Source organism: Protopterus annectens, chromosome 12.part0 (assembly GCF_019279795.1).
Source record: "Protopterus annectens isolate FY-2018-M chromosome 12.part0, PAN1.0, whole genome shotgun sequence".
NCBI classification, from domain to species: domain Eukaryota; kingdom Metazoa; phylum Chordata; order Ceratodontiformes; family Protopteridae; genus Protopterus; species Protopterus annectens.
In genome coordinates, this window is record NC_056746.1 from 605106615 (window position 1) to 605133749 (window position 27135).

Genomic DNA, 27135 nt, shown 5'->3' on the forward strand with positions numbered 1-27135 from the left:
TACATAGAAATAAAAGGAAATTATGAGAGCAATACATGCAGAATAATGTTCAGGAGGAGGAGTGGGACTTAGAAGAAGACAGGAATTCAGCAATTTATGAAATGCTGGACTGATGATAATTACAAAGAAAGAAAGAAAGAAAAGGTATGTGATGTATAATATATGTAAATGGGAAAATGTTAATATGGTTTGTTTTCTTTTCTTTTCTGTTAATGTATGTTTGCCTATGCCTTAAGTGATAATTTTAATAAAGGTTAAAAAAAACAATAATAAAAAAATAAACTTAATGCTATAACTGTCATGGCAAATAATGAATACCTGTTTCTCCTGGAAGCCATGTCTGGGCAAGCAGAATAGATTCTTTATCCCAGCTAAGTGAAATAAAAACAGAAAGCAGAGTTAAAAGTGCTAAACTAAAGAATTATTTACATGTACATAATATATACATGCATGCATTTGCAAACTATGATATTCTGTAGAAATCATCTGACCACCTGGAAAATGTTACAAGTTAGCATATCTTGGTCTCAAGAAAGAGAATGGGCATCAATCTGATGGTTTGGCATTAAAAAAACGTTTAATGTCAGAGGTCTTCCCAAATCAGTTTGTCTAACACCGTGGTATAAGCAGTGCCTGGTGAATGCTACTAAGCTTCAGACTAAACATGTTGCAAACTCAGAATACTGCCTGATTTCAGGATATCAAAATGTCTGCATTCACATGAACATGTTATCAGAATTATGTAAACTTAGAAAAAACTTTTGGCCAATATTTGTTATAGTACTTCAGCTGATCAACTTCACATTTTGTAATGTGCTTTCTAGTCAGTCATGACTAGCATCTGTTTGGCTGGCTAGCATATAGTCAGCCATAATTTTTTTTTGTAAATATATTTTTCTCAGGGCCTTACTTAATGTAACAATCGCAAAGCCATTTTACCTTGTGTTAAGTGTTAAAACTTTACTGACAAATGACATCTTGGATGAAAAATAGTTAACCACATAAAATGAGACTTCAGTAACAAAATAGTCTGACTTCATTAGGCTTTGGAGTGCTTTAAGCGTATTAAAATGACTCTTGGTAACTACAGTGAATATAAAAAAGTGTACACACCCCTGTTAAAATGCCAGGTTTTTGTGATATAAAAACATGAGACCACAATAAATCATTTCAAAACTTTTCCCACCTTTAATGTGACCTATAACCTGTACAATTCAATTGAAAAATAAACAAATCTGGGAAAAATATAAAAAACGTACAATAAGTTGGTTGCATAAGTGTGCACACCCTTAAACTAATACTTTGTTGAAGCACATTTTGATTTAATCACAGCATTCAGTCTTCTTGGGTAGGCAAGTATCAGCACGGAACATCTTCACTTGGCAATATTTGCCCACTCTTCCTTGTAAAAGCGCTCCAAATCTGTCAGATGGCAAGGGCATCTCTTGTGTACAGCCCTCTTCAGGTCACCCCACAGATTTTCTATTGGATTTAGGGCTCTGCCTGGGCCATTCCAAAACTTTAATTTTCTTCTGGTGAAGCCATTCTTTTGTTGATTTGGATGTATGTTTGGGGTCATTGTTGTGTTGAAAGGTGAAATTCCTTTTCATCTTCAGCTTTCTATCAGATGCCTGTAGGTTTTAGGCCAAAAGTGACTAGTATTTGGAACTGTTCACAATTCCCTCCCCCTTGACTAAAACCCCAGTTCCAGTTGAAGGAATGCAACCCCAAAGCATGATACTGCCACCACCATGCTTCACCGTGGGAACGGTGTTCTTTTGGTGATGTGAAGTGTTGTTTTTGTGTCAATTGTGGCCAAAAAGTTCAACCATTGTCTCATTAGACCATAACACATTTTCCCACATGCTTTTGGGAAACTTCCTATATTGTTTTGCAAATTTTAGACAGGCCTGGACATTTTTCTGTGTAAGAAAAGGCTTCCATCTTGCAACCCTACCCCATAGTCCAGACATATGCAGAATATGGGAGATTGTTGTCACATGTAGTACACAACCAGTACTTGCCAGAAATTCCTGCAACTCTTTCAGTGTTGCTGTAGGTCTCTTGGCAGCCTCCCTGACCAGTTTTTGTCTTGTCTTTTCATCAATTTTGGAGGGATGTCAAGTTCTTTGCAATGTCACTGTTGTTCCATATTTTCTCCACTTTTTGATGACTGTCTTCACTGTGTTCCATGGTATATCCAATGCTGTGGAATTTTTTTGTACCCTTCTCCTGACTGATACCTTTCAACAATGAGATCCCTTTGATGCTTTGTAAGCTCTCCATGAACCATGACCATGGCTTTTGCTGTAGCAGGCAACTGAGTAAATGTCATGAAAATCCTACGGGGACAGCTGAGCTTTATTTGGGGTGAATCAGTCTCTTTAATTGATGGCAGGTGTGTACACAAGAAGACTGAATGCTATAATTAAATCAAGAGGTGCTTCAACAAAGTATTAGTTTAAGGGTGTGCACACTTATGCAATCAGCTTATTGTACGTTTTGTATTTTTTATATTTTTTCCCCAAACAGATTTGTTGGTTTTTCAATTGAATTGTACAGGTTATAGGTCACATTAAAGGTGGGAAAAGTTTTGAAAGGATTTATTGTGGTCTCATTTTTTTTTATATCACAAAAACCTGGCATTTTAACAGGGGTGTGTACAATTTTTATATCCACTGTCGATACCTTGAATGGACCTGGAAGTCAAACACTGAAAGTCTGAGTCTTGGAAGTTAGCACTGAAGGACTAATTCTGTTAAACAAACATAAACAAAAACTCACCAGATCATAGGAAATGAAGACACAGTTTCATCAAACAACTTAATTTCACACCTCTGTCCATTTCTGTTGTCTGAAGTGATAAAATTCTTTGTCTCTCCAACCTCAAATAAAAATGCATATGAACATTGCATGCAGTAAATTATCTGTAGTATAATTTTTACATTTACTTTCCTAAGTTTCCACTGTCAATCATACGTGTGCATGTCTACACATATACAAAAAAGTAAGAAATCTGAAGTCTTAACTTGAAACTTTACTTCATGATTATATATATATATATATATATATATATATATATTACATTTTAATTATGACTTGAACCTTAACTTCTCACATTTATTATACTTGCTAAAGTATATCTTCAAGAACAATATTTGCAACTGTAGGGTATAAGGAAACAACATAAGAAAACAAAATATGTTTTTAAATCACAAATGTGGCATATACACCCGTTTTATAAACAAGACAAAAGCAGCACTTATATGAGTATTATTTGACAATACACAAAAAAAAAAAAAAATTAAGCATAAAAACTCATTAAAAGAAGAATTTATAGTAATAGTGAGACAACCTAAAGGAGGAAAAATGGAAGGGGAAAGAGAATAGAATAAAGAGACCAAACAGGCAGAGGAGTGAAGAAAGAGAAATAGGTACAGCTAACATGAGTGGGTAATGGGTGTCAATCAGTAAGGAATGACAGCATATCAAACACAAGCAGGTAACAGAATGGCAAGCAAAATTAAGATAGCCTGAAAAGGTGAAAAAGGTATTTAGCTACTCTGTATCTATCACTTGTAGGTTACTGTTTCATTTACATTATTACGAAGTTCCTTTTTAAAGTTGGGTATGACACGAAGATTTCTAATTTCTACATGAAGGATATTCCAGATTACATGGAAAATTTGGGAAGAAGGGGTAACATTTAGCTTTGAAATGCTTTTAAATTATTGCTGCAAACTGCAAAGTATTTCTTACGGCGGTGGGAGGGCAGCTTATCTGCTTTTTGAAAAACAAACGATGTTGCCTATCATCTGCAAGATTTATAAACCTACAAATGTAAAGTTTTTTGGCCATGTGAACAACATGAAACTGTTGGCTCCCAGGATAAACCACAGGTGGCCACAATCACCATGGATGCAGTTATCAGAGAAGGCTCGAAGTTCAACACAAACTAAGTTAAAGATCTGGAAGCTGACCAGAGAGAATGCACAGGAGTTCAAGAAAATATTCAGGGCTCTAGTATCTTAGGAGGAGGAAATAGGTGGAGTCAAAGAAGAAAGACAGCATTGCAAAACAACATATGTGAAAACTTCATACCAGACATGCGGCCAAGGCCAGTTGAGGGTTAGTATGATGGCTAATGTGTTTACCTCACAGTCAAAAGGTAGAGGGATAGATTCTTACTGCTGAAAGGAAAACTGGCTAGGCTTAAAATAGCTTTCAAGTGCAGCTAGCCTAGTACTTTTCTATGAACCTATGAAGCCAGATATGTAAATAAAGTGCATAAGAAAAGCTGGTGGTGGAATGCAAAAGTCTGGGAAGTTACCAAAAGAAAGAAGGAATACAGCAAAAAGTGAGAGACAGAAAAGACAGATCTGGCTAAGAAGGGATACTGATTGGTTAACAAACAGGCTAATAGAGCAGTTGTAATGGCAAAGAACAATGTACTATAGGCCCATAGCACTACTCTCACCTTTAGCTAAGATCATGGTGTATCCATCATCAGCTAATAGACTACCTAACCAAAAATATCAACCTGTCCAGCTGCCAACATGGCTTTAGACCCTTTCACAGCACCATCACTGCCCTACTATCTTTCACCAATACTATTAACACCAACCGTAACAATAACTACCTCTCATCTGCACTCTTCATTGACCTGTCAAAAGCCTTTGACATGGTCAATCACTCCCTACTTATTAATACCCTACAATCCCTCTCTCTGGATACTAATTCTATCCTTTGGTTCAAGTCTTACCTCAGCAACCGAAAACAAGCTGTTTTGTGGCAAAATCACTTGTCTTCATATCTCCCTGTTTTACTAGGTGTCCCTCAAGGCTCTATTCTAGGACCCCTTCTCTTCTCTCTTTTCATAAATGATCTTCATGTAGCTATTCCTCAGTCCACCTGCATACAGTATGCTGATGATTCTACTATCATCTGTTCTGCAAAATCTCTCCCTGAACTTCAATCTCTAAGCCAAACTGTCTTCTCCATAGTAGAAACATGGTTCCAAAACCGGTGCCTACTCTTGAATGCCAAAAAAAACAAATTACTTCTGATTACTCCTAACAACAAGACCCCTCCCATACACTTCTCCATCCTAGCTAGAAATGGAACCCTTATATCACCTGAGCTGACCTGTAAGTTATTAGGAGTTACAACAGACAATAAACTCACTTTTGACAATCATATTAATAACACCATTAAGTCCGTTAACAGAAAATTAGGCTCCTTGTATAGGATAAGACCCTTCCTTACCCCTAAAGCAAGAACTACAGTTGCCCATTCTCATTTACTCTCTACCCTCCTCTATGCTTCTCCCATTTATACTAATTTAAAACAAAACAATCTCAACAAACTTACCAAAGCCTACAACAGTATTGCGAGGTTTGTAACTGGTAAGCCCTATAGAACCCATCACTGCATTAATCTACATCAGCTAGACTGGCTTGAACTGCAAAATGCTCTGCTACTCTCTCAACTAACAATTGCTCATAAAATCTTCTACCTACCTAACAACACACCTACACTAAACAATCTTATAACACCCTATAATAATCTTCATTCCCTACGCTCCTCTAATAAATTCCTATCTTACATACCCAAATCTAACAACTTGGCTGGTGACTCCTTGTTCTCCATCACCACTGGTAAGCAATGGAACATGCTGCCACCCAACCTAACCTCAATTTCCTCCTTTACCCTCTTCAAACATAATCTTAAAAATCACCTAAAAACCCACTGGTTATGCCCTTGCTGCAACCCTGACTAATACGCTACTCTTAGCTTGTAACCTCACTTCTCACTCTTTCTTTAAATTACTACTCTGGCAACAAATGTTCTGTAAATGTTATGTACCATAATTTGTTAATCCTGATGGTTTACTGTACAATGTCACCTAAAAACCCACTGGTTATGCCCTTGCTGCAACCCTGACTAATACGCTACTCTTAGCTTGTAACCTCACTTCTCACTCTTTCTTTAAATTACTACTCTGGCAACAAATGTTCTGTAAATGTTATGTACCATAATTTGTTAATCCTGATGGTTTACTGTACAATGTTATGTTAATTCCTTCCTAAGGTACGTGGCATTGCTTCTTATTGCTTTGTATTTTCTATATTATTATTAAGTATGTGGAGCTTTTCTCCCCAGGCCTCTACTGAAAATGGAAATATCTCCAGCTAGACTAGCCCGGTCAACAAATGTAAAATAAAATAAATAAATAAAATATCATAGAAGCTCTACAAGCTTCTGGAAAGTGACTCAGTGTACGGCACACAGAATTTCTATAATGTTCCAAGACAAAGACAGAAAGATAAAATTGAAAGTCATCAGACATTATTCAGGGATACCAGCAACAATTTGCTTACCAGTCCAGAAGACATTAAATGTAGTTGGAAGGCATAATTCCAGCAGCTTTTGAATAAAGAAAACCCAAAGAAGATGTACTGTCCCATGCAAAGCCAGTACTGAAAGTGGAAGAAGAGCCCATCCTAGAGGGAGTAAGAACAGCACTAAGGAAAATGAAGTCAGTAAAAGCAGCAGGCTCAGATAAAGTCATGGCAAATATGATCAAGATGTTAGGTGAGTTGGAAAAATGGCTCTGATCCTGAGGGTAGTCATCATGGTATGGAGAGAAAGGCATATACCAAATGGGAGAATAAGCATTCTAGTACCCGTGTCCAAGACAAAAAGGGAAATCGCAACTGTGGGTAGTACAAAGGTATTAAACTCTGGTCACACTAGATGTAAGTGCTGGAGAGCTTGACAGATAAATATGCAGAGTAGGTGAAAGTAAGAAGGAAGATGTGTAGTTCGGATTCAGATCAGGATGCAGCACAGCAAACCCGATGCTTGCAATGAGAAAGACACCAGGGAAGAAGCTGGAGATGAGGCATGAGTCTGGGTTCAAGGCCCTGGAAACATTGGTAGATTTTGTAAAGGCAATGTACGAGGACCAAATGACATAACTACAAAGAGTGTTTGGACTCACAGAGGGATCCCCAGCGGGAGTTGGTATGCATCAGGGTTCCACTGTGAGCCACTGCTGTTCATACTGGTGATGGACGACATTAACAAACAGATCAGAAAAAACAACAAAAGTGTTGTACGCAAACAGTGTGGCACTATAATCAGATACTGAACAGGTACTTCAACAAATGTATGGGGAATGCAAAAACGAAGGCATGAAACTGAGTACAGACAAAACATCTGTCTTGGCATCAAATTGGGGAAATCAGAAGGATGAAAATAATGTAATAGGTTAACAGCTTCAAATATATGGACAGGGTGGTTGAAGAGAAGGGAAGGGAAGGCAGAATGAGGTCATAGCTAGGCAGAGTGTGTCAGAAGTAGCATGTGATAGAAGAATGAAAAAAGAGGCTGAAAAATAAAGTGTACAAAACAGTGGTATGTCCAGTGCCTCCGTATGGCACAGAAACCTGGCAAGTGAAGCCAGAGTAGTTCAGAGAGTTTGAGGTGATAGATATGAAATGCCTGAGAGGAGCGGTAGGATTCACACTATGGGACAAAGAAACAAAGACATCAGAGCACAAGCCAAGTAGTCCCAATTGCAGAGAAGGTCAAGGAGAAAATATTGTGGTGGTAAAGTCACATGTGCAGGGAAGCCAGAGATGATTTAGTGAAGAAGATTTAGGAAGGACTGGAAGAAGGCAAACAGAATTGAGGATGTGGAGTCAGAGGTGGATGGATTGTGTAAGAGATTTGACAGTCAGGAATGATGACTGAAAAAGGTATGACAGTGGCACTAAATCGAGAGAGGAAGAAAAACAGATGGTGACAGTTGACTCAACACTCTGACACCATGTAGAAAAATAAGAAAAAGAGGTTGATGATGATGACAATGAAATTTTAACGACCTTCTAAAGTATTATTCTGCTTTGGGGACAGCAGTGGGCAACTAAATGAACTGCATTTTCAAATTTCAAAATAGGGAATCCCTTTTGCAATGGCACACTGAGATATTAAAAGAAACAGAAAAAGACAGTCTGTGAGAAGTACCAGACAGTATCCGGTTTGTTTTATTTACTTTTATTAACAAGCTATTATCAAGTAATCAGATGGAGAGTTCAGTAAAGGTTACTTAAAAGGCATTCAGGTATATATAGGTTCATAGGTTCATACTAGGCTATCTGCCCTAGGGCATTTATAAGCCTAGCCAGAGTGTGTATGGCTTTCACCACCCATATTAAATTAATTTTGCTATGCCCTTTTTCAAGGTTAGTATACTGTGCCTCTGTCTAACAGTGACACAGAAGTGATACCCGGGGTAAACCTATGATCTCCAATCCACTCATCAAGATTCCTCTTGAAGAGAGTCAATGAGGGACTCTGCCTAACCTGGACTGGGATTTTATTCCAGAGTGAAGGGAGCCTCTGGGTTATGAATCTGTCCCTCCAGCATGTTCTATTTATTTCAGTGCTGAGGTTCAAGTCCCTCGAGCGCGTAGCTCGATGGGATTTGGATTTTCTGAGGTGCAGCATGTCCATTAATTCCGGGTTGGACATGGCTTTATACGTCAGGCACAGATCGCCTCTGACCAGGCAGTATGCCACTGAGTAGAGCTGGAGTTTCTTTAACCGGGCAGCATACGGCATCTGTTTGAGCCCCTTGATCCTCTTGGTGAGGTACCTTTGGGGTCTTTCCAGTTACTGCAGGTGTCTGGTAAGGTACATCCCAAAAGGAGCATTGCACTCAATTATGGGCCTGATGAGGGATGAGTAAAGAGGCACGATGACCTCCCCTGATCTAGATGTGAATCCCTTCATGATTAGATGGGCTATATAAAATGTTTTTCTAACCACTTTGGCCACGTGGTTGTCAAATGAGAGATTGCTATCAACTTGGGTCCCCAGGTCCCTAATTACTTCTTCTACACTTAATGGATTACCACCTATGTGGTAATTTGTGGGCACTTTGTTTTTGCCAAAGGGGATGACTATACACTTTTTCGCGTTTAGCTTGAGGCCATGGCTCTGGCACCAGTTGTCTGTTTCTATGAGGCCCTTTTGGAGGATGCTTGTATCGGCTGGAGAGTCTATTATGGCGCCCAGTTTGCAGTCATCTGCGAACTTGGTCAGCCACAGTCCTTCCATGTTGGCCTGTAGTTTTTTGCTAATACTGATCAGAGATGCCTTCCCTTTTTGGGATTTTGCTCTATCATGTAATAGCTTCCTCCTCCTATTGTATAGTTTGTTTATGGCTGGGGTCCACCAGACAGGACATCTGCCTTTGGAGGATTGGGTCTTGGTTTTATTTGGGATTGCATGATCCATGCATTCCTGAAGGTGTTCATAGAATGCGTTTATAAAGGATTTTGCGGTCTGGGCCGTATTATCCACAGGCCCGGGGGCTTTGAAGGATTCCACCTTGGTTTTGAGGAGTGTGAAATTTTCTTTAGAGAAGTTTTTCACTGTGGTTTTCTGGGCATGGGGTGGGGTCGGGATGTGAATATCCAGTGAGATTAGTTTATGGTCTGATCTTACCAGTGAGAGATACACTTCTGGTCTGGAGCATAGAGTCCCCATGTTGGTGATGATCAGGTCCAGTATGTTTTCCTCTCTTGTGGGAGTGGTAACAAGTTGTTCCATAGCATTTGAGTCTATAAATTCTAGGAACCTTTGGGCTAGGGTGTTGGAGCTAGAGTAATGCTCCCAGTCTATGGTTGGGTAGTTGAAGTCACCCAATATAATGGTGTTTGGAGAGACCTTCATATTTTCCAGTGTTCTCAGGAAGGCCAAGTGGGGTTCCTGGGTTTGGGAGGGTGGTCTATAGCAAGCTATAAACTGGAAGGCAGTTTTACCCACTGTTAGTTGCACATGGATAGTCTCTGATGCTTCGTGCTGTGCCACCAACCTGGAGGTGTGGGTATCTTTGACGAATATTGATACTCCCCCTCCATTTGTGGTTCGGTCCAAGTTTTGGGGCCGAAAAGCATGGTATGAGGTATAACCTGGTAGTGCTGGGGTGCTCTCGAGAGCCTTGAACCAGGTTTCTGTTACTGCACAGATATTGATGTTCTCCATGCTAAGGAGAGTTTCGAGTGCGTGCATCTTGAGGTTTAGACTTCTGGCGTTGAGTAGCATTACTCTTAGTTTCTTATTCCTTGTGATATCTATGGAGGTGGGTTTGTCTTTTGAGCCTTGCCTAAAAAAGGCACTATGGGGGTAGCAAGAGCCTTTGCCAATATCCGAAAGCCCAGGGGTGACAGGTGCAAGCCGTCCCTAGCGAAGCATCATGGCTTGTCGAGCATGTCATCCCAGGCTGACATGCATTGGATCCCCTTTGAATGACACCATTACTTAAGCCAATTGTTGAAATTGATAATCTTGTCTTCATACTGTGGCATCATTCTTGGTGAGGGTAAGATGCTACTCAAGGTCAGGGTCATACCGGCCTGGGCTACATGCTCAGAGAGCTCCTCTATGTCTCTTTTCATGTAGTCCAGGGAGGTATGTCTCAGGTCATTCACACCAGCATGGACAATGACTGAGTCATACTTGTACTTGCCTTGGAGTGACCTGAGTGCTTGTGTTATGTGGCGGATCCTAGAGCCCGACAGGCAGCTCACCGTGACCTTCTCCTTGTTCAGCCTGGTGAGTGGGACGTCAGTGTGCCTGATGATAGAGTCACCTATTACAAGTGTATAAGGTGTGTTGTTTAGCCTTAAGGGCTGTGACTGTTCGGCACACTGGTTTTGTGAGCTATGTGTTGCACGTGTTTTGTTTTGGGGTAGCGGTTGCTTGGGTGTCTGCTTTGGAGGTCTCTGCTGCTTAGGCAGATTTTTATTTAGAGCCTCCAAGTATGTTTTTGTGTGTTTATGTGTTTGGTTTGCTGTCGTGGTAGGTCTATGTGAGACTGGAATTGTAGTGAGTGTGGTTTCCTTCTCCTCCTGACTGGTTACGCCAGTACTGAGTTGAGAGAGCTTAGCCTCCAGTTTGGCTATATGGTTGCATCTCTCACATGTGTTGGAATTTGTTGGGAGGAGGAGAGGGTTGTCTGTGTACATGAGGCAGTTGTAACATTGCCTCAAGATTCCCAGATTCACCAGCTGGACTGGAGAGGAGATTGACAACTGACCTTTGGACATGCTAGAATAGTATTGGGAATTTCTTTACAATTGAAAAAAATGGCCAATGGGGAGCAAGATACTCCAGGGGGAGTTTGTGAGGGTGTAGTGCTTTTAATTTTTTAGTGCTGACTTATATAATTGCTTTAGTGAGCAAGTGCCAGGTAACCTAAATGCAAAAATGACAAACAGTAACTTTCTTTCACGTGAAACAAGGAAATAAGTACAGTAAGCAATGCAGATATCACTAGGGATCCACAGAAACGCTGAAAAGCCACGTTTTAGGTGGAATTAGCTTTTCAGGGAAATAACAAGCATACAAACAAAACTAGATTCAGCAGGCCTGGATCTAGTCTATGCTACAGCAAACAAGGTGTACCAATTACAGTAAGAAATAGTTCAAATATGCAGGCACTATAAGCCTTTAACCAGAAATTCCCAGCTCAGAAGGGCAGAGTCCAGCCTCTTCTCCCACAAGAGTGCAGACCATGAACCTTCTTAATGTAAAATAACTGGCCTGAAGCCCTGGTGCTTAAACCAGAACTAATACACTTTTAGAATAACAGACACTGAGCCCTCAATCAGCAGTTCCCAACTTAGATGGATGTAAGCTACCTGTCCTGCCACCACAGTGCAGCCCACAGACCTTCCTAATGTAAAACAACTGGTCTAAAGCCCAAGTGCTTAAACTAAAAGGCTTAGAATAAGTTACACCAAGCAGTAATAAATACAATTGCGTACTTTTAAGATGACGCAAAAGCAAAATAAAGTAGGAAAAAATACAAATACAGTAAAAGCAGATATGTGTATATCAGTACAAAACTTAGCTTCTGTAAAAGGAAGTATAGATTACTGCATAATCCAAGAGATGTGTATTGAATGGGGGAGACAGTATTAGCAACAATAAAATTAAAAGGATACTTTGAATACTGTCATCACAATAAATTCAGTATAGACAAACACTGCGAATAAAGCAATAAGAAAGCCATATTTATTAACTTTTATTGACCACATTAGTTCTACTAAGCCTTTGGTTTATTTTCAAGGGAGACTCAAGTGGTATTTACACATACTGGGAAGTAATATGGTCAGTACAGTTTAGAAATCCCCCTATGAAGCTGAGGAAGGTTAGGAGGGGTAACATTTGGAACCTGGGAACTTTGAAAAAAAAAAGGTTGAGAAAGGACAGGTCCAGGACTACTAGCCAGGTTTCCTCTCTCTTTGGCATCTGAAAAATTCTTGGGGAAAAAAAAACTTTGTCTATCTGACCTGATAGCACAACTTTTATGACATTTACTTATTTTATTTTCCATTTGTTTACAGGGAATGTCTAACTGGGCTAGAGGCCCATTTTCAGTGGTGGCCAGGGGAGAAAAGCTCCTTTATTAAAAAAAAATATATATATATATATATATATATATATATATATATATATATTACAAGCAAATTCATGCAATACAATACCAGAAACACATTATAACAATCTTACAATACAACATCAGAAACACATTATAAGAATACAAGAAATATAGATAGTAAATAAGCAAAACAACTAATTGACAAAAACAAAGAAATGTCTAACAAAAAATACAAAATAGAGTATGAAAAGCATATATGGTATATAAGGCAAGAAAAAAGAAATTAGATGTTATGTTAGTGGTACATGTACTTAAAAACAGCAATAGCAAGGCAGTGTGGATGTAAGTTGATAAGGAGGGAAAGAAGATGCATATAAGAGACTTGAGACAGGTGTAAAGTGATTTAAGGAATAGTGAAATTAGAGGTAGGTATAGAGAAGATGACATTTGGTGGGCACTGAAAAAGCAGCTTAGAATCTAAAAAGTGAAAAGATATTTTGGTTGAAAAAACACAGATGGACAGAAGAGATCAACCTGGGTTAGTGCAGGAGAAGAGCCAGATGTTAGCTAGGTCACGAAACAACATTTTTACTAAAACTGGAGAAAACAGGGTCATTTTGGTTTACAGTGTGAGGAAGAATCCCCTGAAGTGGGGGAATCAATTCCCACTGCCATTTATATTGCTGTTGGATGATTCTCAAAAATCCATTTGTATAAGATAAGTTAATATTACTGGGTAACATGAAGGCCTTGACAGAGGATGTGGTTTGAAGTAGTGAACAGGTGTGAGGGAGTGGGATCTTGAAGGCCCAAAGAGTCACTCTGACGACAGTCCATGATTTTGTGGGACTCACCCTTTCTTCTGTGACCCCCCCCCTTGCCATTGCTTTATAGAAATCTGCTAGCTACAACATTACTAAGCCTGCTCATTCTGCTTCTTGAAAAAGGGGTCTGAACAAGGAATGTCTTTACTGAATTTAGAAAAGGGCAGGTTGACAAATCTAGGTAACTCCTTGAATCAGTCCCCCCCTTTTTATCAAATCTTTTAAGGACCTCAGCAGCAAAAGGCAAAAAAGAAGGTATTTTTTTCAATGGGAGAATTTAAAATCTCAGTTAACATTTTCAGGTAACCAAGCAAATTTTCTCAAAATGAAACTAGAAGCAGCAGGTCTAGATACAGCACCCACAGAATCCTAAGATCACATTATAGAGTGTTTGCTTACCTGAGAGGAACACACATTTAAAGAATTCATTGAAGTTTTAACCTCTGAAGAGCAGTTAATTTTCTCAATTTGGCAAAAATGCCAGTGCAAATTTTGGTGTGTGAGTCCAACAGTTGAGAATTTTGAACGTTAAAGCAGCATAAGAATAAACTTTCTTCCCGAATCAATCAAAAACTTTCACATCCTTGACAGATGGAATGAGGCTAGCATTCATAATATGTTTAGAAGTAGATGTCTCTGATAAAGAAATAACTGCCATATCTGATTTGGGATTAGAAAAAAGGGATTTTTTGCTCCTGAGGTACTGTATTAAACCTATCTGACTTTTGGGGGGCATTGGATTGGCTGTCAGGCATACTGCAAGCTGTTAAGAAAACATCCTGTAAAGCTGATACAATAGAAGGGACAGCTGCATGCTGATGAATAGTCCAGTTGTAGTAAGTCACAGTACTTTTGCTGAAAGATAGGGATTTCATTTTTTATTTCCTTTGTTCCCACTAAAATAAATATTTCATTTTTGTTATTGTTTAAGAAAAAGGTAAGTCTTCTCATCTGAAATATGAAGAAACACTTTTGTCACAGTCTCAGTCCTCAGCTTATAGAAAATGTATTGAAGAAACACACTCCTTTCCACCTATCACAACATGAGGAAAATAGTTTTCTTTTTCAACTTGCAGTCAGTGAAAAAATGGATCTGAAACATTAAAAACAGGCAATACTTCCTTAGCAAATCCCAGCAAGCCTCCCTTGTCAATAGTAAATGGAACAGAAGAAGAGATATTTTCAAATGTTTTGCTTTCTTTTACTCAGAGAACCACTGGAAAAGACCAATCCATAATAGGGGCACTAGCCTTGGCCTCAGGCACCTTAATGTGGCTGTGCAGTAAATATTTGTCCACTCCTTCTCCAAGACCGACACGAGTGGTTCTCCTTTACCTGGAGTGTAAAACCCTAAAGCTGCAGTGGAAATGTCTAACTTTGGGTCCTTAGTGGCTTCCCAAGGAGCAACACCAGAGAGCCAGAGACACAATGATGAGAGGTCCACAGAACCAAGTCTGATCATAGAAAAGTGACCCATCATCAGCTGGGGCAGACAGGGAGCACACCTGACACTCAAATACTCCCTGGAAATGTTTTTTTTTCTTTTTTCAGAAAGGAGAAGGAATAACTGAGGAGACTAAAGATCACTCCATGGTAAAGCCAGGAAAGGAAACTGAAGGCCAGGCAATGGAGCCTGGTAGAGATGCTAAACTTCCTGAAAGGAAACATACACATCAGTAACGGTCCCAAACAAGTGCAATATGCTGCCACTTACATCAACATTCTATATACAAAGTGTTGAAAAAATGAATAAAACCAGATTTTTACACAGTTTTATCACACAAGTGCTTGCCCCATAAAAATTCCTTCTCAACAAATGACAGTCCATAATCGACGAACTTCCTAACATAAAAATGATTTTTTTTCACAGGAACACAGAATTTTGTCAGAATAAAAGATGAATTGGAAGTTTTTTCCGTAGTAGGGGATGCCTCTGCCAAGTCTTGAAGCATTGTTAGCCAAATGTCAATTCCCCAAAGCTTCCACTTTAGAGACAAGAAAGTTCTGATTACTTTCACACCCTAACAGCTGTTTTATTTGCTCTCCTTTAACCATCTGCAGTTGTGTGGAGGGTGTTTTAAAATTTGGAAACTGGACATCTCTTATATTCTGGGCAAGGTATAACCAAGCTAGCTTAGTTTACTGCAACAGTGATCTAATGTTGAATATCAAGAAATTGTCTGACTTGATAGGGTTATGGAAATGGGGGTATGAAGGTCTTAAAAGATTTTACAACTGTACAAATCAAATAATTCATTTAGACAATATTGTGAACATTTGGCATTAATCTAGAGCACATGGCCTTGAAAGTATTTGTGTAGCTCTCAGAATGTTATGTCAGTAGTGTAGTCTGATAATAACTGTTGTTGCTCTAACATTTTGTCAGATTCTAGCAAGTGTTCTTGATTAATTCCATTTGTAATAGGGGCATGATGCCCTCATTAACTTCCTCCACTGCCTGACTTAATAAAAAAATATATATTTCTTTGATGGGTTAAGGAAGTAACAGCTCCCATTGCAATCAGAACTAATGTAACAATATATTTATTATGTTCCCTTTAAATAAAACAGTCACTTCTTTTACCTTATACCCTCCAAGACTCAGTGTACCTCCAAAACCAATACAGTATAGTGCAGGAACTAGTGATTACAGAGAGCAATACAACTGCATAAAGACATAAAAAGAAGTTATGTCTTACCATAACATTCCATCTGTGTTGTTCATCTTCTTTCATTCATCACTGATGGATTTGGTTCCGAGCCCTTGGAACCGAGTCGGCCTATTACCAAGCTCGCGCCAGCCAAAAACTCTCAAGCTGCGCTTCTACCCACAAAGCCCTTCTCCCTGTTACCTCAGATCGAGTTTCCCCATGATAGACCAGGAAAGCAGAGGCTCCTTCTGCGCAAATGCCCTAAGACACCACTTGGACCCAAATACCCCCCAGGAACATTTGGAGGGGGAAGAAGGGTGGGAAGTGATGAATGAAAAAAGATGAACAACACAGATGGAACATTATGGTAAGACATAACTTCTTTATCTGATGTTGTTAATCTTCTTTTCAGTCATCACTGATGGGACAGAATCTCAAGCTATCTTGGGACACATGGACGGCCCTTATGGAAGAATGTTCCTGAGTACCATTGAGCTGAAGGCAGCTCTCCCTCTGGAGACCACATCCAATTTGTAATGATTGATGAAAGTGTGGGGTTTAGCCCAAGTGGCTGCTGTGCAAATGTCATCCATAGAAGCCCTGGAGTGGAAAGCTACAGATGTTGCCATAGATCTAGTGGAATGGGCTTTAACCAGTGGCATAGGTTCTTTTGTGGAAGAGTAAGAGAAGCGTATGCAGTCCCTTAGCCATTTCGATAAAGTAACCTTGGATACAGAATTTCCCATGCTAGGTCCAGAAAAGGAAATGAAAAGCTGGTCAGACTTATGCATAATTTTGGTTCTGTCTAAATAAAATCTCAGTTGTCTGTGCACATCCAAGGAATGTAGTCAGTACTCTCCTTTATTAGAAAAATTTGGAAAGAACACTGGTAGGTCAATGGACTGATTGATGGAGAAATCATAAGCAACCTTGGGGAGAAAAGATGGATTCGTCCGGGGTAATACTCTGTTCTTGTAAAAGACCAAATAGGGTCTTTTGATGCATAGTGCCTATAGCTCTGAAACCTGCCTGACTGACGTAATGGCTAGGATTTCCAAGACAAGAATTTCAGGTCACACTTCACTGCGACTTCAAAGGGAGGTTGAGCCAAAGATTGCAGAACTAATGTGAGGTTCCATGGTACTATAGGCTGTCTGATAGGAGGCAAGATGTGTGAAACTCCTTTGAAAAACGTTTTACATAAACGTAGTGAGATTACAGGCGTACCGTCCAGCCCATTATGGTAATTCGAAATTGCAGCCAGATGTACTCATATAGTAGAGGCTGCGGCACCCTCCTCAAAAAACTTAGACAAGTATTGCAAAACAGCTGTGACCGGAGCCGAATACGGATCTAGCATGTTAGCCTTTGACCAGAGAAATAACTTTTTCCATTTGTCTTGATACAGTTGCCTGGTGGATGGTTTATGAGAGGCCAGGATAATATCCCAAACAGGTGAGGTGATATAAGCCTGCCTGGCAATTAATGGAAGTGCAGAAACCAATCCGTCAGCTTGAGACTGGACAGATTTGGGTGGCTCAACCCTTGGGGGTGAGTAATCAGATCTGGAAGAGGGTCCAGAACCCACAGTGGGCAAACCAAATGAGGATGCAGGAAGGGGAACCAAACTTGTCGAGGCCAAAAAGGGGCTATGAGGATCACTTTGCATTTCAACCGCTGAGCCTTCTTTAGGAACTGTGGAATCTGAGGAATAGGGGGATAAGCATAAAGAAGTCCCATGGGCCAATTGTGAATCAAAGTGTCCCTCAGGGACTCCCCCTTTGGGGGAATAGGACAAAATAGCTGCTGCACTTGTTCGATGGAGAGGCAAAAAGGTCACAGCACAGCTGGCCCCAGTGGCTGAAAATTTCTGCCGCCACATCAGGATTGAGGGACCACTCATGTGACAGGAAAATACATCTGCTCACCTTGTCCACAATCACGTGGGAACTCCACAGGATGTGCATTGCTATCAGAAAGCGGTTGGAAGCTATAGCCCACTGCCAAATCCTCATGGCTTCTCGACACAAGGGGTAGGACTTGGTTCCTCCTTGCTTGTTGACATACCAGACTACTGACATGTTGTCTGACTGAGTTGCAATTGTCCCAGAAGGAAGAACTAGATGAAATGCCTGCAATGCTAACAGCACCACTCTCAGTTCCAGAACGCTGATATGCAGGTTGGCCTCCAAAGTGACCATGTGCCTTGGACCGTCTTTCCCTGGAAATGCCCCCCCACACCTGATCAGGGAAGCATCTGTGGTCACAATGGCCCTGGGCTGAGGGGACTGGAAGGGGCGACTCCAAAGTTCTGTATCTGGCCTCATCCCCCAAAGAAGTTCTTGTTTGCAGGAGTTGGTTATCCGGATCTGGAAATGTAGAGGGTGGTGATTCGGGAACCACTGAGAAAGAAGAAGCCATTGGAGAATTTGCATGTGCAGCTTGGAAAGAGGCACTATCGGGATTAAAGCTGCCATGGATCCTAGGACCTGAAGGGACTGGAAGGGGCAACTCTAAAATACTGTATCTGGCCTCATCCACCAAAGAAGGTCTTGTTTGCAGGAGTTGGTTATCCGGATCTGGAAATGTAGAGGGTGGTGATTCGGGAACCACTGAGAAAGAAGAAGCCATTGGAGCAATCACCAGTTTTCTTTTATAGTGATAGACCAGGTGAAAATAGAGGATAAGAGACCTTGGGGCCTTTATTTAGAACTTAAAGAACTGCAATGGCAAATAAGAACACAAGCAGATACGTGGCCTGGAATAAATAAGCGCGGCTCAATTACCCCATTAATTAAATTGAAAGCATTACAAAGAAGCAACATTGTATGAGTTAAACTGGACTCAGTACTGCTTATAGAAATTAGGTATTAAGCAGTTTAAATAAATTTACATTGGATTCAAATGTTTCTATAAAGTTTTCTAATAAAGATTTTTTAAAAAGATTTAAAAAAATATTTTATGTTTAAATATATTTACCATAGAATAAGTTGATCATATGGTATTAACATATACGAAGATGTGTAGTAATAATCAATGAACTATTTATTTATTTATTTAGCTAATCATTTATCTATTCGTGTATTTTAAATCACATTTATAAAAGAGTATATATATATATATATATATATATATATATATATATATATATATGTATATTTCATACAAGAGGTATTTAGTCTCTGAATGTCCCCTTTTTATGAGAGTTATGCATAATGCACATTTTATTTAAGCATTCGAATAAGCATACTAGTAATAGCAGCAACATGAGCTAATTAACCAATTATGTTTTAATTTAATTATGTCTTAATTGAAATGAGTTAGATTGTATAAAAGGAAATGATGTCACTATTTTTAAATTGTCTGATGAAGTTTAAGAAGGCTTAAACGAAAGCACTTACATGATTTTATGTGGATTATTTGGTTTTTATTTTAAGTAATAAAGTAGTGGTTTGGTGCACGATTTAAGGAATTGTTTGTCCAGTTTGGTGGCTCCTCATTCGTTGAGTGTTTTCTTCAGTTGTTTGTGTACCTACTATTTTCACTAGTATGGTGTGGTCTATAGTAGGTGCCAGAGGAAACATTGGAGCTGGTGATGAAGCCGGCACCGATGTAGCAGTAGTCGAAGTGCTCGGAGCAGACAAGAAAGGTGCCCAGGAAGCAGGCTTATGCTCCGAGGATAACTTCTGAATTTTTGGTTTCACAGACTTACCCTGGTCACCCGAGGGTGAAAAGGGAATCAAATGGGGCCTTTTCTTAACTTTCATAGGAGGGGGTTGAGACCTCCATCACAGAAAGGGCCTCTGAAAAGGGAGATTTAGGTAGTCCCTTCAAGATTAGTTTATTCTTGTGTTCATTTAGAGTGCATTGGCTGAAACTCTGGCAAATCCCACAGGAAGGCAGCATTGAAAGGTGGGGCACCCCCAAACAATAAACACAATCATCATGAGCGTCACTATTAAGTAGTTTATCATTACACGAGGTACAGTGTTTGAAACCAGATGTACCCCTCTTATCTGACATCTTGAGAAGTAGTCACAAAAATTCAAACTTCAGAAGAAAGAAACTCTAACTTCCTAAGACAGGAAAGCTTTAAACACATGCAGAAAATATAAACAAATCCAATATCAAAAACACACCAGTAGAAAGAACAAAGAAGGAATACCAACTATGGTGTTCAAGGAATACCACAAGCGTAAAGAGAAAAAGGGCCGTACCAGCAATGGTACTGGAAAAGGTTACCAATGGGTAGAAATAGAGAGAAATATATCTAACACTACTGTAATTCGACAGGAAAGAAACTATAGCTCAAAAAATTTCAGAAACAAACTAGTTTAGACACAAATATCAATTTTCCACTTAGCTGAGAGCTCGGCTGAAACGCGGCTTTACGGCTATGTGGCAAACGAGATCTGAGGTAACAGGGAGAAGGGCATTGTGGGTAGAAGCTTAGCTCGAGAGTTGTTAGCTGGTGCAAGCTTGGTAATAGGCCGACTTGGTTCCGAGGTCTCGGAACTGAACCCATCAGTGATGAATGGAAAGAAGATTAACAACATCAGATCAGAATATTCTGGATCCGCAGTTACATAAGGTCCAATGCTCTACATAATTTTAAAAATAAAAGTTATGTACTCACCATAACTATGCATCTGTGTTGTCCATTTTCATTCTTCCTCAAAGAATGGGTTCAGATCCAGTCCTCAGGTCTGACTCAGCCACTTTATTTAGATTCCAGGATCTCCCTCTCGAGCTCCTCTCTTAACCATAATGCCCCTGACCACTGTGTTACCTCAGATCAAGTTTGCTACTACTATACAATATCACAACAAGGTATCTTAACATTGATATGACAGAACAATGATAGCTGAAAGATGGTTCCTATCAATAATACTGCTAGGCCTCTCCCTAAGACATGAATAGGGGGAAGGTGGGAAGGAAATTTACAAACAGTTGTACTAGCACTCCCCACTCACCTGGAACTACCAGGAGCACCTCAGTAATCAGCTGCTCACAAATTGTCTCTGTAATCTCTTCCTTTACTTGGTCTTACCCGCTCTGTTTGCCCTGCGGGCCCACTCCGCTCCCCTACCCCCAAATCTCACCCACCCCCAGTATACCTAACCTTATACTTCTAAAACCACACCCCTTCCTGTGTCGTCCAATAGCACACTCCTTCTCGTTACATATCAAACAATTACACATCTAATTACTTACTGCTTCTCATTAGTACTACTACTTTAAACAGTACCTCCCTCTCACCTACCTCTCTATTAACCCCAACGTCCTTTCTATACTTATCTTTTTCCCTTACTATGCCCATAATTTACATGACAAGACACATAGATCTGCTCCTCTTTCTTGTAATTCTACCCACTCTATCTGTACCCTATATCCTCACCTGCTATAAACACCTAAATTATACTGAATTTCAACATCCCTTAAAGCAAACACCATTAACTCAGGTAGCCTCACAAAAACCACATTAACATAACATCCTCATCAACCTATCTTCTACCAAATAATCATAGATCAACCCATACTAATTATCTCCAAGCCAGAAAATCTCAAAGCATTTTCTGTAAATTCCTAAAACTTAAACACAGTCTTCAACAACACCTTCTACTACATGGTGACATCCATCCAAACCCGGGCCCAAACAAAAACACCACCACAGACCCCCAGCTATTACATCCCTCCAACCTGCACACCCCCACTAGTACCCCCAATTCTCTCCTTATAGCTCATCTCAATATACATAGCTTAAACAATAAAATTAGCCAGCTACATGCACTGTTAGACATACATTAATTTGACATCCTATGTCTAACAGAAACATGGCTCAAACCAGTAACCCAGGACAATGAAATCCCCCTACCTGGTTATAATATTTTGAGATTAGACCGTACAACCAGAAAGGGTGGAGGGGTGGCAATAATGTACAAATCTGAGTTACAGGTTACTTCACTAGATGTTCAACTACCCTCACCTAGTAATGTTGAAATCCTTATTTCTAAGCTTCAGATTAATGCCAGCAAATCCATATACATAATTTGCGTCTACCTTTCTCCAGGCAATAATATTACAACCCTTGAAAGTACCCTCAGCTGGCTCTCTATGTCCTTCCCACAAAAAAACATAGTGCTTGGTGATTTTAATACTGACTGGAATAGCAGTACTTCTGCCAAACCAGCTACCCATATAAACCTATATGGCTTTTCCCAAACAATCACCACCCCCACCAGAATCCATAAACCTAGTAACAAACAAAGCACCTTAGCCTGGATATTAGTAAATAGTCATCCCCTCTCATATAAAGCAGGTATCCTTCCTGATGACATTAGTGACCACTCACTTACTTATATAATTAGACAAAAGACCTTTATTCCCAACCAAACCATCTTTAGAACTACCTGGAACAACAAAAATTTTAACCCAGTAAGCTTCCAAGCAGAACTTAAAGCTTGTGACTGGTCAGCCCTAAAACATCTCCTTCTCGATGAAGCAGTGTCATACTTTAACTCTAAATTCTTGCAAATCCTAGAATACCATGCCCCCACTCGCACTGTCAGAACTAGGAGCAAAACTGCTCCTTGGCTAACAAAAGAGACTAAGCTTAAAATGTTACTGAAAAACAAAATCTGGGCCAAATGGAGAACTACTAAAACCCAACCGATCATCAAAACTTTAAGCAGCTGAGAAATACCACTAAAAAATCAATACTTGTTGACAAAAAAACTTTTACTTTAAACTCCAGCAAACCCATCAACAGAAACCACAAAGTTTCTGGTCAGGTATTAATAGACTCCTACACCTAGGACACTCCAAGACACCAACCCCTTCTGGTTTCTCTCATAACTCTCCCAACCAGATTGCTGATGCTTTCAACAACTTTTTTACTGAAACCGTCCAATCTCTAGCAAATACCCTACCACCTGTTAGCTCAATTTTGCCTCCCTCCTCAACTAGATTATATCCTACATTTCATTTACAACCCGTTCCAACATCCCTCATCTATACCCTACTTCAAAAACTTAAACCATGTACACCCTCAGCTGACCTGCTACCAGCTGAATACCTGCATGAGTGCTTGCCTACCCCATTTCCATCCTAATAAATAGAACCATTACTGAAGGTTCCATCTCATCTCTCTGGAAAATCTCCCATATTATCCCACTACATAAGGGTGGTAACTCAACCGAACTTTCAAACTTTTGTCCCGTAGCCTTACTCTCTCCATTAGCGAAAATCATGGAAAAAATGTATCCACCGGCAACTACTTGATTATCTTCTCCAAAATAACCTACTAGCTGACTGTCAGCATGGCTTTAGGCCATTCCATAGTACTACCACTGCACTCTTATCCTTTTCTGACTGCATTAATAAAAAACGTAATAACAACATGCTTTCCTCTGTGCTCTTTATTGACCTCTCTAAAGCTTTCGATATGGTTAACTATCAGTTACTTATAAATATACTTAAATCACTTTCATTAGACACACAGGTTCAAGTCCTATCTAGAAAATAGACAACAAGCTGTCCTCTGGGACAATAACTTATCCACTCACCTCCCTATTACCCTTGGTGTCCCTCAAGGCTCTATTTTGGGACCTCTCCTTTTCTCTATCTTCATTAATGATCTAAATGCTAACCTTCCTCAAGCCACCTGCATACAATATGCAGATGATTCCACATTAATCTGTGACGCTGCCTCTTCTGCTGAACTCCAGTCCATCACCCAAAAAGTATTTAACTTAGTAGAAAACTGGTTCCTTCAACGCTGTCTCCTCCTAAACCCTAAAAAAACTAAATTATTACTGTTTACTCCAACACAGAAGTTCTCCCCTATCGATATCACAGTTACATCCAATAATGGCACTGTCATAGCACCTGACCCAACCACTAAACTTTTAGGTGTAACAATTGACCACAGCCTTAACTTTGATTCTCACATTAACTTAACCATTAAATCAGTTAATAGAAAACTAGGTTCCCTTTACAGGATTAAACCTTTCCTTACTCCTTTAGCTAGAACTACCATCGCCCACACACATCTTATCTCCACCCTCCTCTATGCCTCCCCCATTTATACTAATCTATCCAAAAGTAACCTCAATAAACTGGCAACCTCCTATTATAACATTGCCAGATTTGCCACTGGCTCCCCATTTAGAACCCACCATTGTCAAAATCTTAAACAGCTAGGATGGCTGGAACTGCAAAATCAGCTTCTACTTCAGCAACTTACTATCACCCAAATGATTTTGCATCATCCCAGTAATACTCCAATTCTCTGTAGCCTTATCACCCCTTACAAAAATCTTACAACTCTATGCTCAGCTAATAAATTACTAGTAGCCATCCATAAATCCAACAATAAATCAGGTGACTGTCTTTTTTCTAACTCTGTGGGAAAAACCTGGAACAGGCTTCCCAGTGAACTATCATATCTTTCTTCAACACCACTTTTCAAGAAGCAACTAAAAACATTCCTTAAAACACAATGGCTATGTCCATGTACTAACCCTGACTAATAACCTCCTTCTTTCCATGTCCTTATCTCTATCCTTTTCTGCCCTCTTTGCATACCTCTCTCCTGATCTCAGATAGTGGGACCAGTAAGCTTACTAAATGCTGTTTCTAGCCTAGTCTTCCTGGGAAACTATCCCTGAGTATAAACCCACAAAATAACTGTTCTACATGTGTATACCATGTATATATTTGCTACTTTTTTCACTTGGTTTGTAGAATTTGAAAGCTACCTAAAATCATGTTATCTAGAGTGTTCTTAGTTATCTCAGAGTATGATATTACTTGCTAGCCTTCTCTGTGATGAATATTAAGCTCTCTACTGTGTGAATTACTTTTTAACTCTTTCTCTCTTGTAATAATGCCAACACATCTTGTATCAGATACTCGTGTAAATTGTTTTTGTTAGTCTATTGTTGTAGTGTACCTTTATGTAAATCATTATTATCATTATTATTTTTTTGCATTTTATTAGCTTAATGGAGCTTATCTCCCCGGGCCTCTACTGAAAATGGACATGTATCCAGTTGGACTAGCTCGGTCAACAAATGTAAAATAAAATAAAATAAATAAATAAAGAATGAAAATGGATAACACAGATGCACAGTTATGGTGAGTACATAAATTTTATATATGATGTTGTCATTTCCATTCATTCCTCAATGAATGGGACAGAGCCCACAGCTACTGTAACCTTGGGTGGCCCTCATGGAAGGATGTTCCAGACAACCGCATAACTGAATGCAGCTCTGTTTCTGGAGATAATGTCCAATTTGAAATGAAGTATGAGCATTAGACCATATGGCAGCTGCACAAATGTCATCAATGGAGGCTCTAGCCCAAAAAGAAGCTAATGTAGCTATTGACCTAGTTGAGTGTACTTTTGGTTGTCTTTGTAAGGTTAGGCTTCTCAAGGAATAAATGTAGGAAATACAATCTGTTATCCATTTGGCTAGTTTAGTTTTTGAGACTGGTCTTCCCATCTAATTACTAGAAAAGGAGACAAATAATTGATCAGTTTTCCTAAATTCCTTAGTCCTGTGAAGGTAAAAGCAAAGTTGCCTATTTACATCTAAAAGATGAAGAGTATATTCCCCTTTATTGTCACATCTGGGAAAGAAAACTGGTAAATTGATCACTTGACTGATGTTTGTTTCAGAGGCAACTTTTGGTAAAAAGGAAGGATTAGTGCCTAAGATAACTCTATTTTTGTGAAAAATCAAATATGGTGGTTTTGAAGACAGTACTTGAGTTCAGGTACTCATCTTGCTGAAGTTATGGCCAACAGAAAAAACATTTTCTAAGACAGAAACTTAAGGTCTACATTAGCTGAAGGTTCAAAAGGTGAATGCACCAAAGTCTGTAATACCAAAGCCAGGTCCCAAGGTGGAGTGGAGTCCCTAATTGGAATTCTAAGTAGAAAGATACCTTTAAGAAAGGCCTTACATAACTTAGATGAAGCTAAAGGTGAAACATTATCTCCTATGTGGTAGTTGCTAACTAAACTCTGATGGTGGAGAAACTTGCCCCACTTTAAAAGATGGAGGCAAGGAAATCTAAAACAGCAGGGAGTGGAGCAGTGAAAATATCCGACTCTCCCTAATGAGCCCAAAAACAAAACCCCTTCCGTTTACTCTTATAAAAATCTCCATAGTCGGAAGTTTGTGAGATGAAAAAATAATTTGCTGAATGGGGGTGGAAAGTCTGGAATGTCTAGCCATCACTAGAATTGGAGAAACCATGTGGTTAACTTGAGGCTTGCAATGTCCAGATGAATTATCCCTGACGGGTGTGATATGAGGTCTGGTCTGGAATCCAGTGTCCATAGAGGACATACTAGGTGAGACCATAGGAAGGAAACCACACTTGCTAAGGCCAGAAGGGGGGCAATGAGGATTACTTTCCTCCACAACCAGAGGGCTTTCTGAAGAAACCTGGGGATTAGAGGCAGGGGAGGGGAAGCATAAAGGACACCTTAGGGTCAAATGTGAACTAGGGCATCTCTCGGTGAATGTTCCTGAGGGGGAATTAGAGCAAAGAACCTATTACTTTTGTTGTTGAGGGGTGAGGCAGATAGATCACAGCACAGTTGACTCCATTTGTGGAAGATTATATTTGCCACTGATGGATTGAGAGACCACTTGTGAGGCATCAGGATAGTCCTGCTGAGCTTTTCCATTAAGATGTTGGACTTCCCTGGTATGTGCGGGACTACAATAACGCTGATGGAGGAGCTCACCTACTGCCAAAGTCTCATTGCTTCTCGGCAAAGGTGGTAAGATCTGGTTCTTCCCTGCTTAGCGACGTACCAGACTACTGACATGTTGTCTGTTTGAATAGCAGCAGTTCCTAGCGAAAGACAGCTCAGAAGGGCCTGCAAAGTTAGAAGCACAGCTCTCATCTCCAGGACATTTATATGCAAAATGGTCTCTTTTGGGGACCGTATGCCTTGAATGGTCTATTCCAAGTAATGCCCCCCACCCCAACTGGGAGGCATCCGTGGTCAATGTGGTGTTTGTGGGAGGAAGAAAAAATGGATGCCCTTAACAAATTTCTTTGGAATGTATCCACCACAGCAAGGATTTTCTACAAACCTGACATAATTTTATCAGACGTCATAAGGGATGTCGATGAAAAGACCATTCCACTGGTAGAGTCCATTGAAGAATTATCATAT

General features: G+C 39.8%; 1 protein-coding gene across 1 annotated transcript in view; it reads right to left on the bottom strand.

The window, feature by feature from the left end:
- Positions 1 to 27135, bottom strand: part of MEIOB (meiosis specific with OB-fold) — a 1518339-nt gene that overhangs the window by 696994 nt on the left and 794210 nt on the right. Inside the window, exons 6-7 of the mRNA XM_044088948.1 lie at positions 2785 to 2885; positions 319 to 371 (exon numbers count right to left, since the gene is read on the bottom strand). Of these exons, the coding sequence (XP_043944883.1) occupies positions 319 to 371; positions 2785 to 2885 (154 nt within the window). The remainder of the gene's footprint in view (positions 1 to 318; positions 372 to 2784; positions 2886 to 27135) is intronic.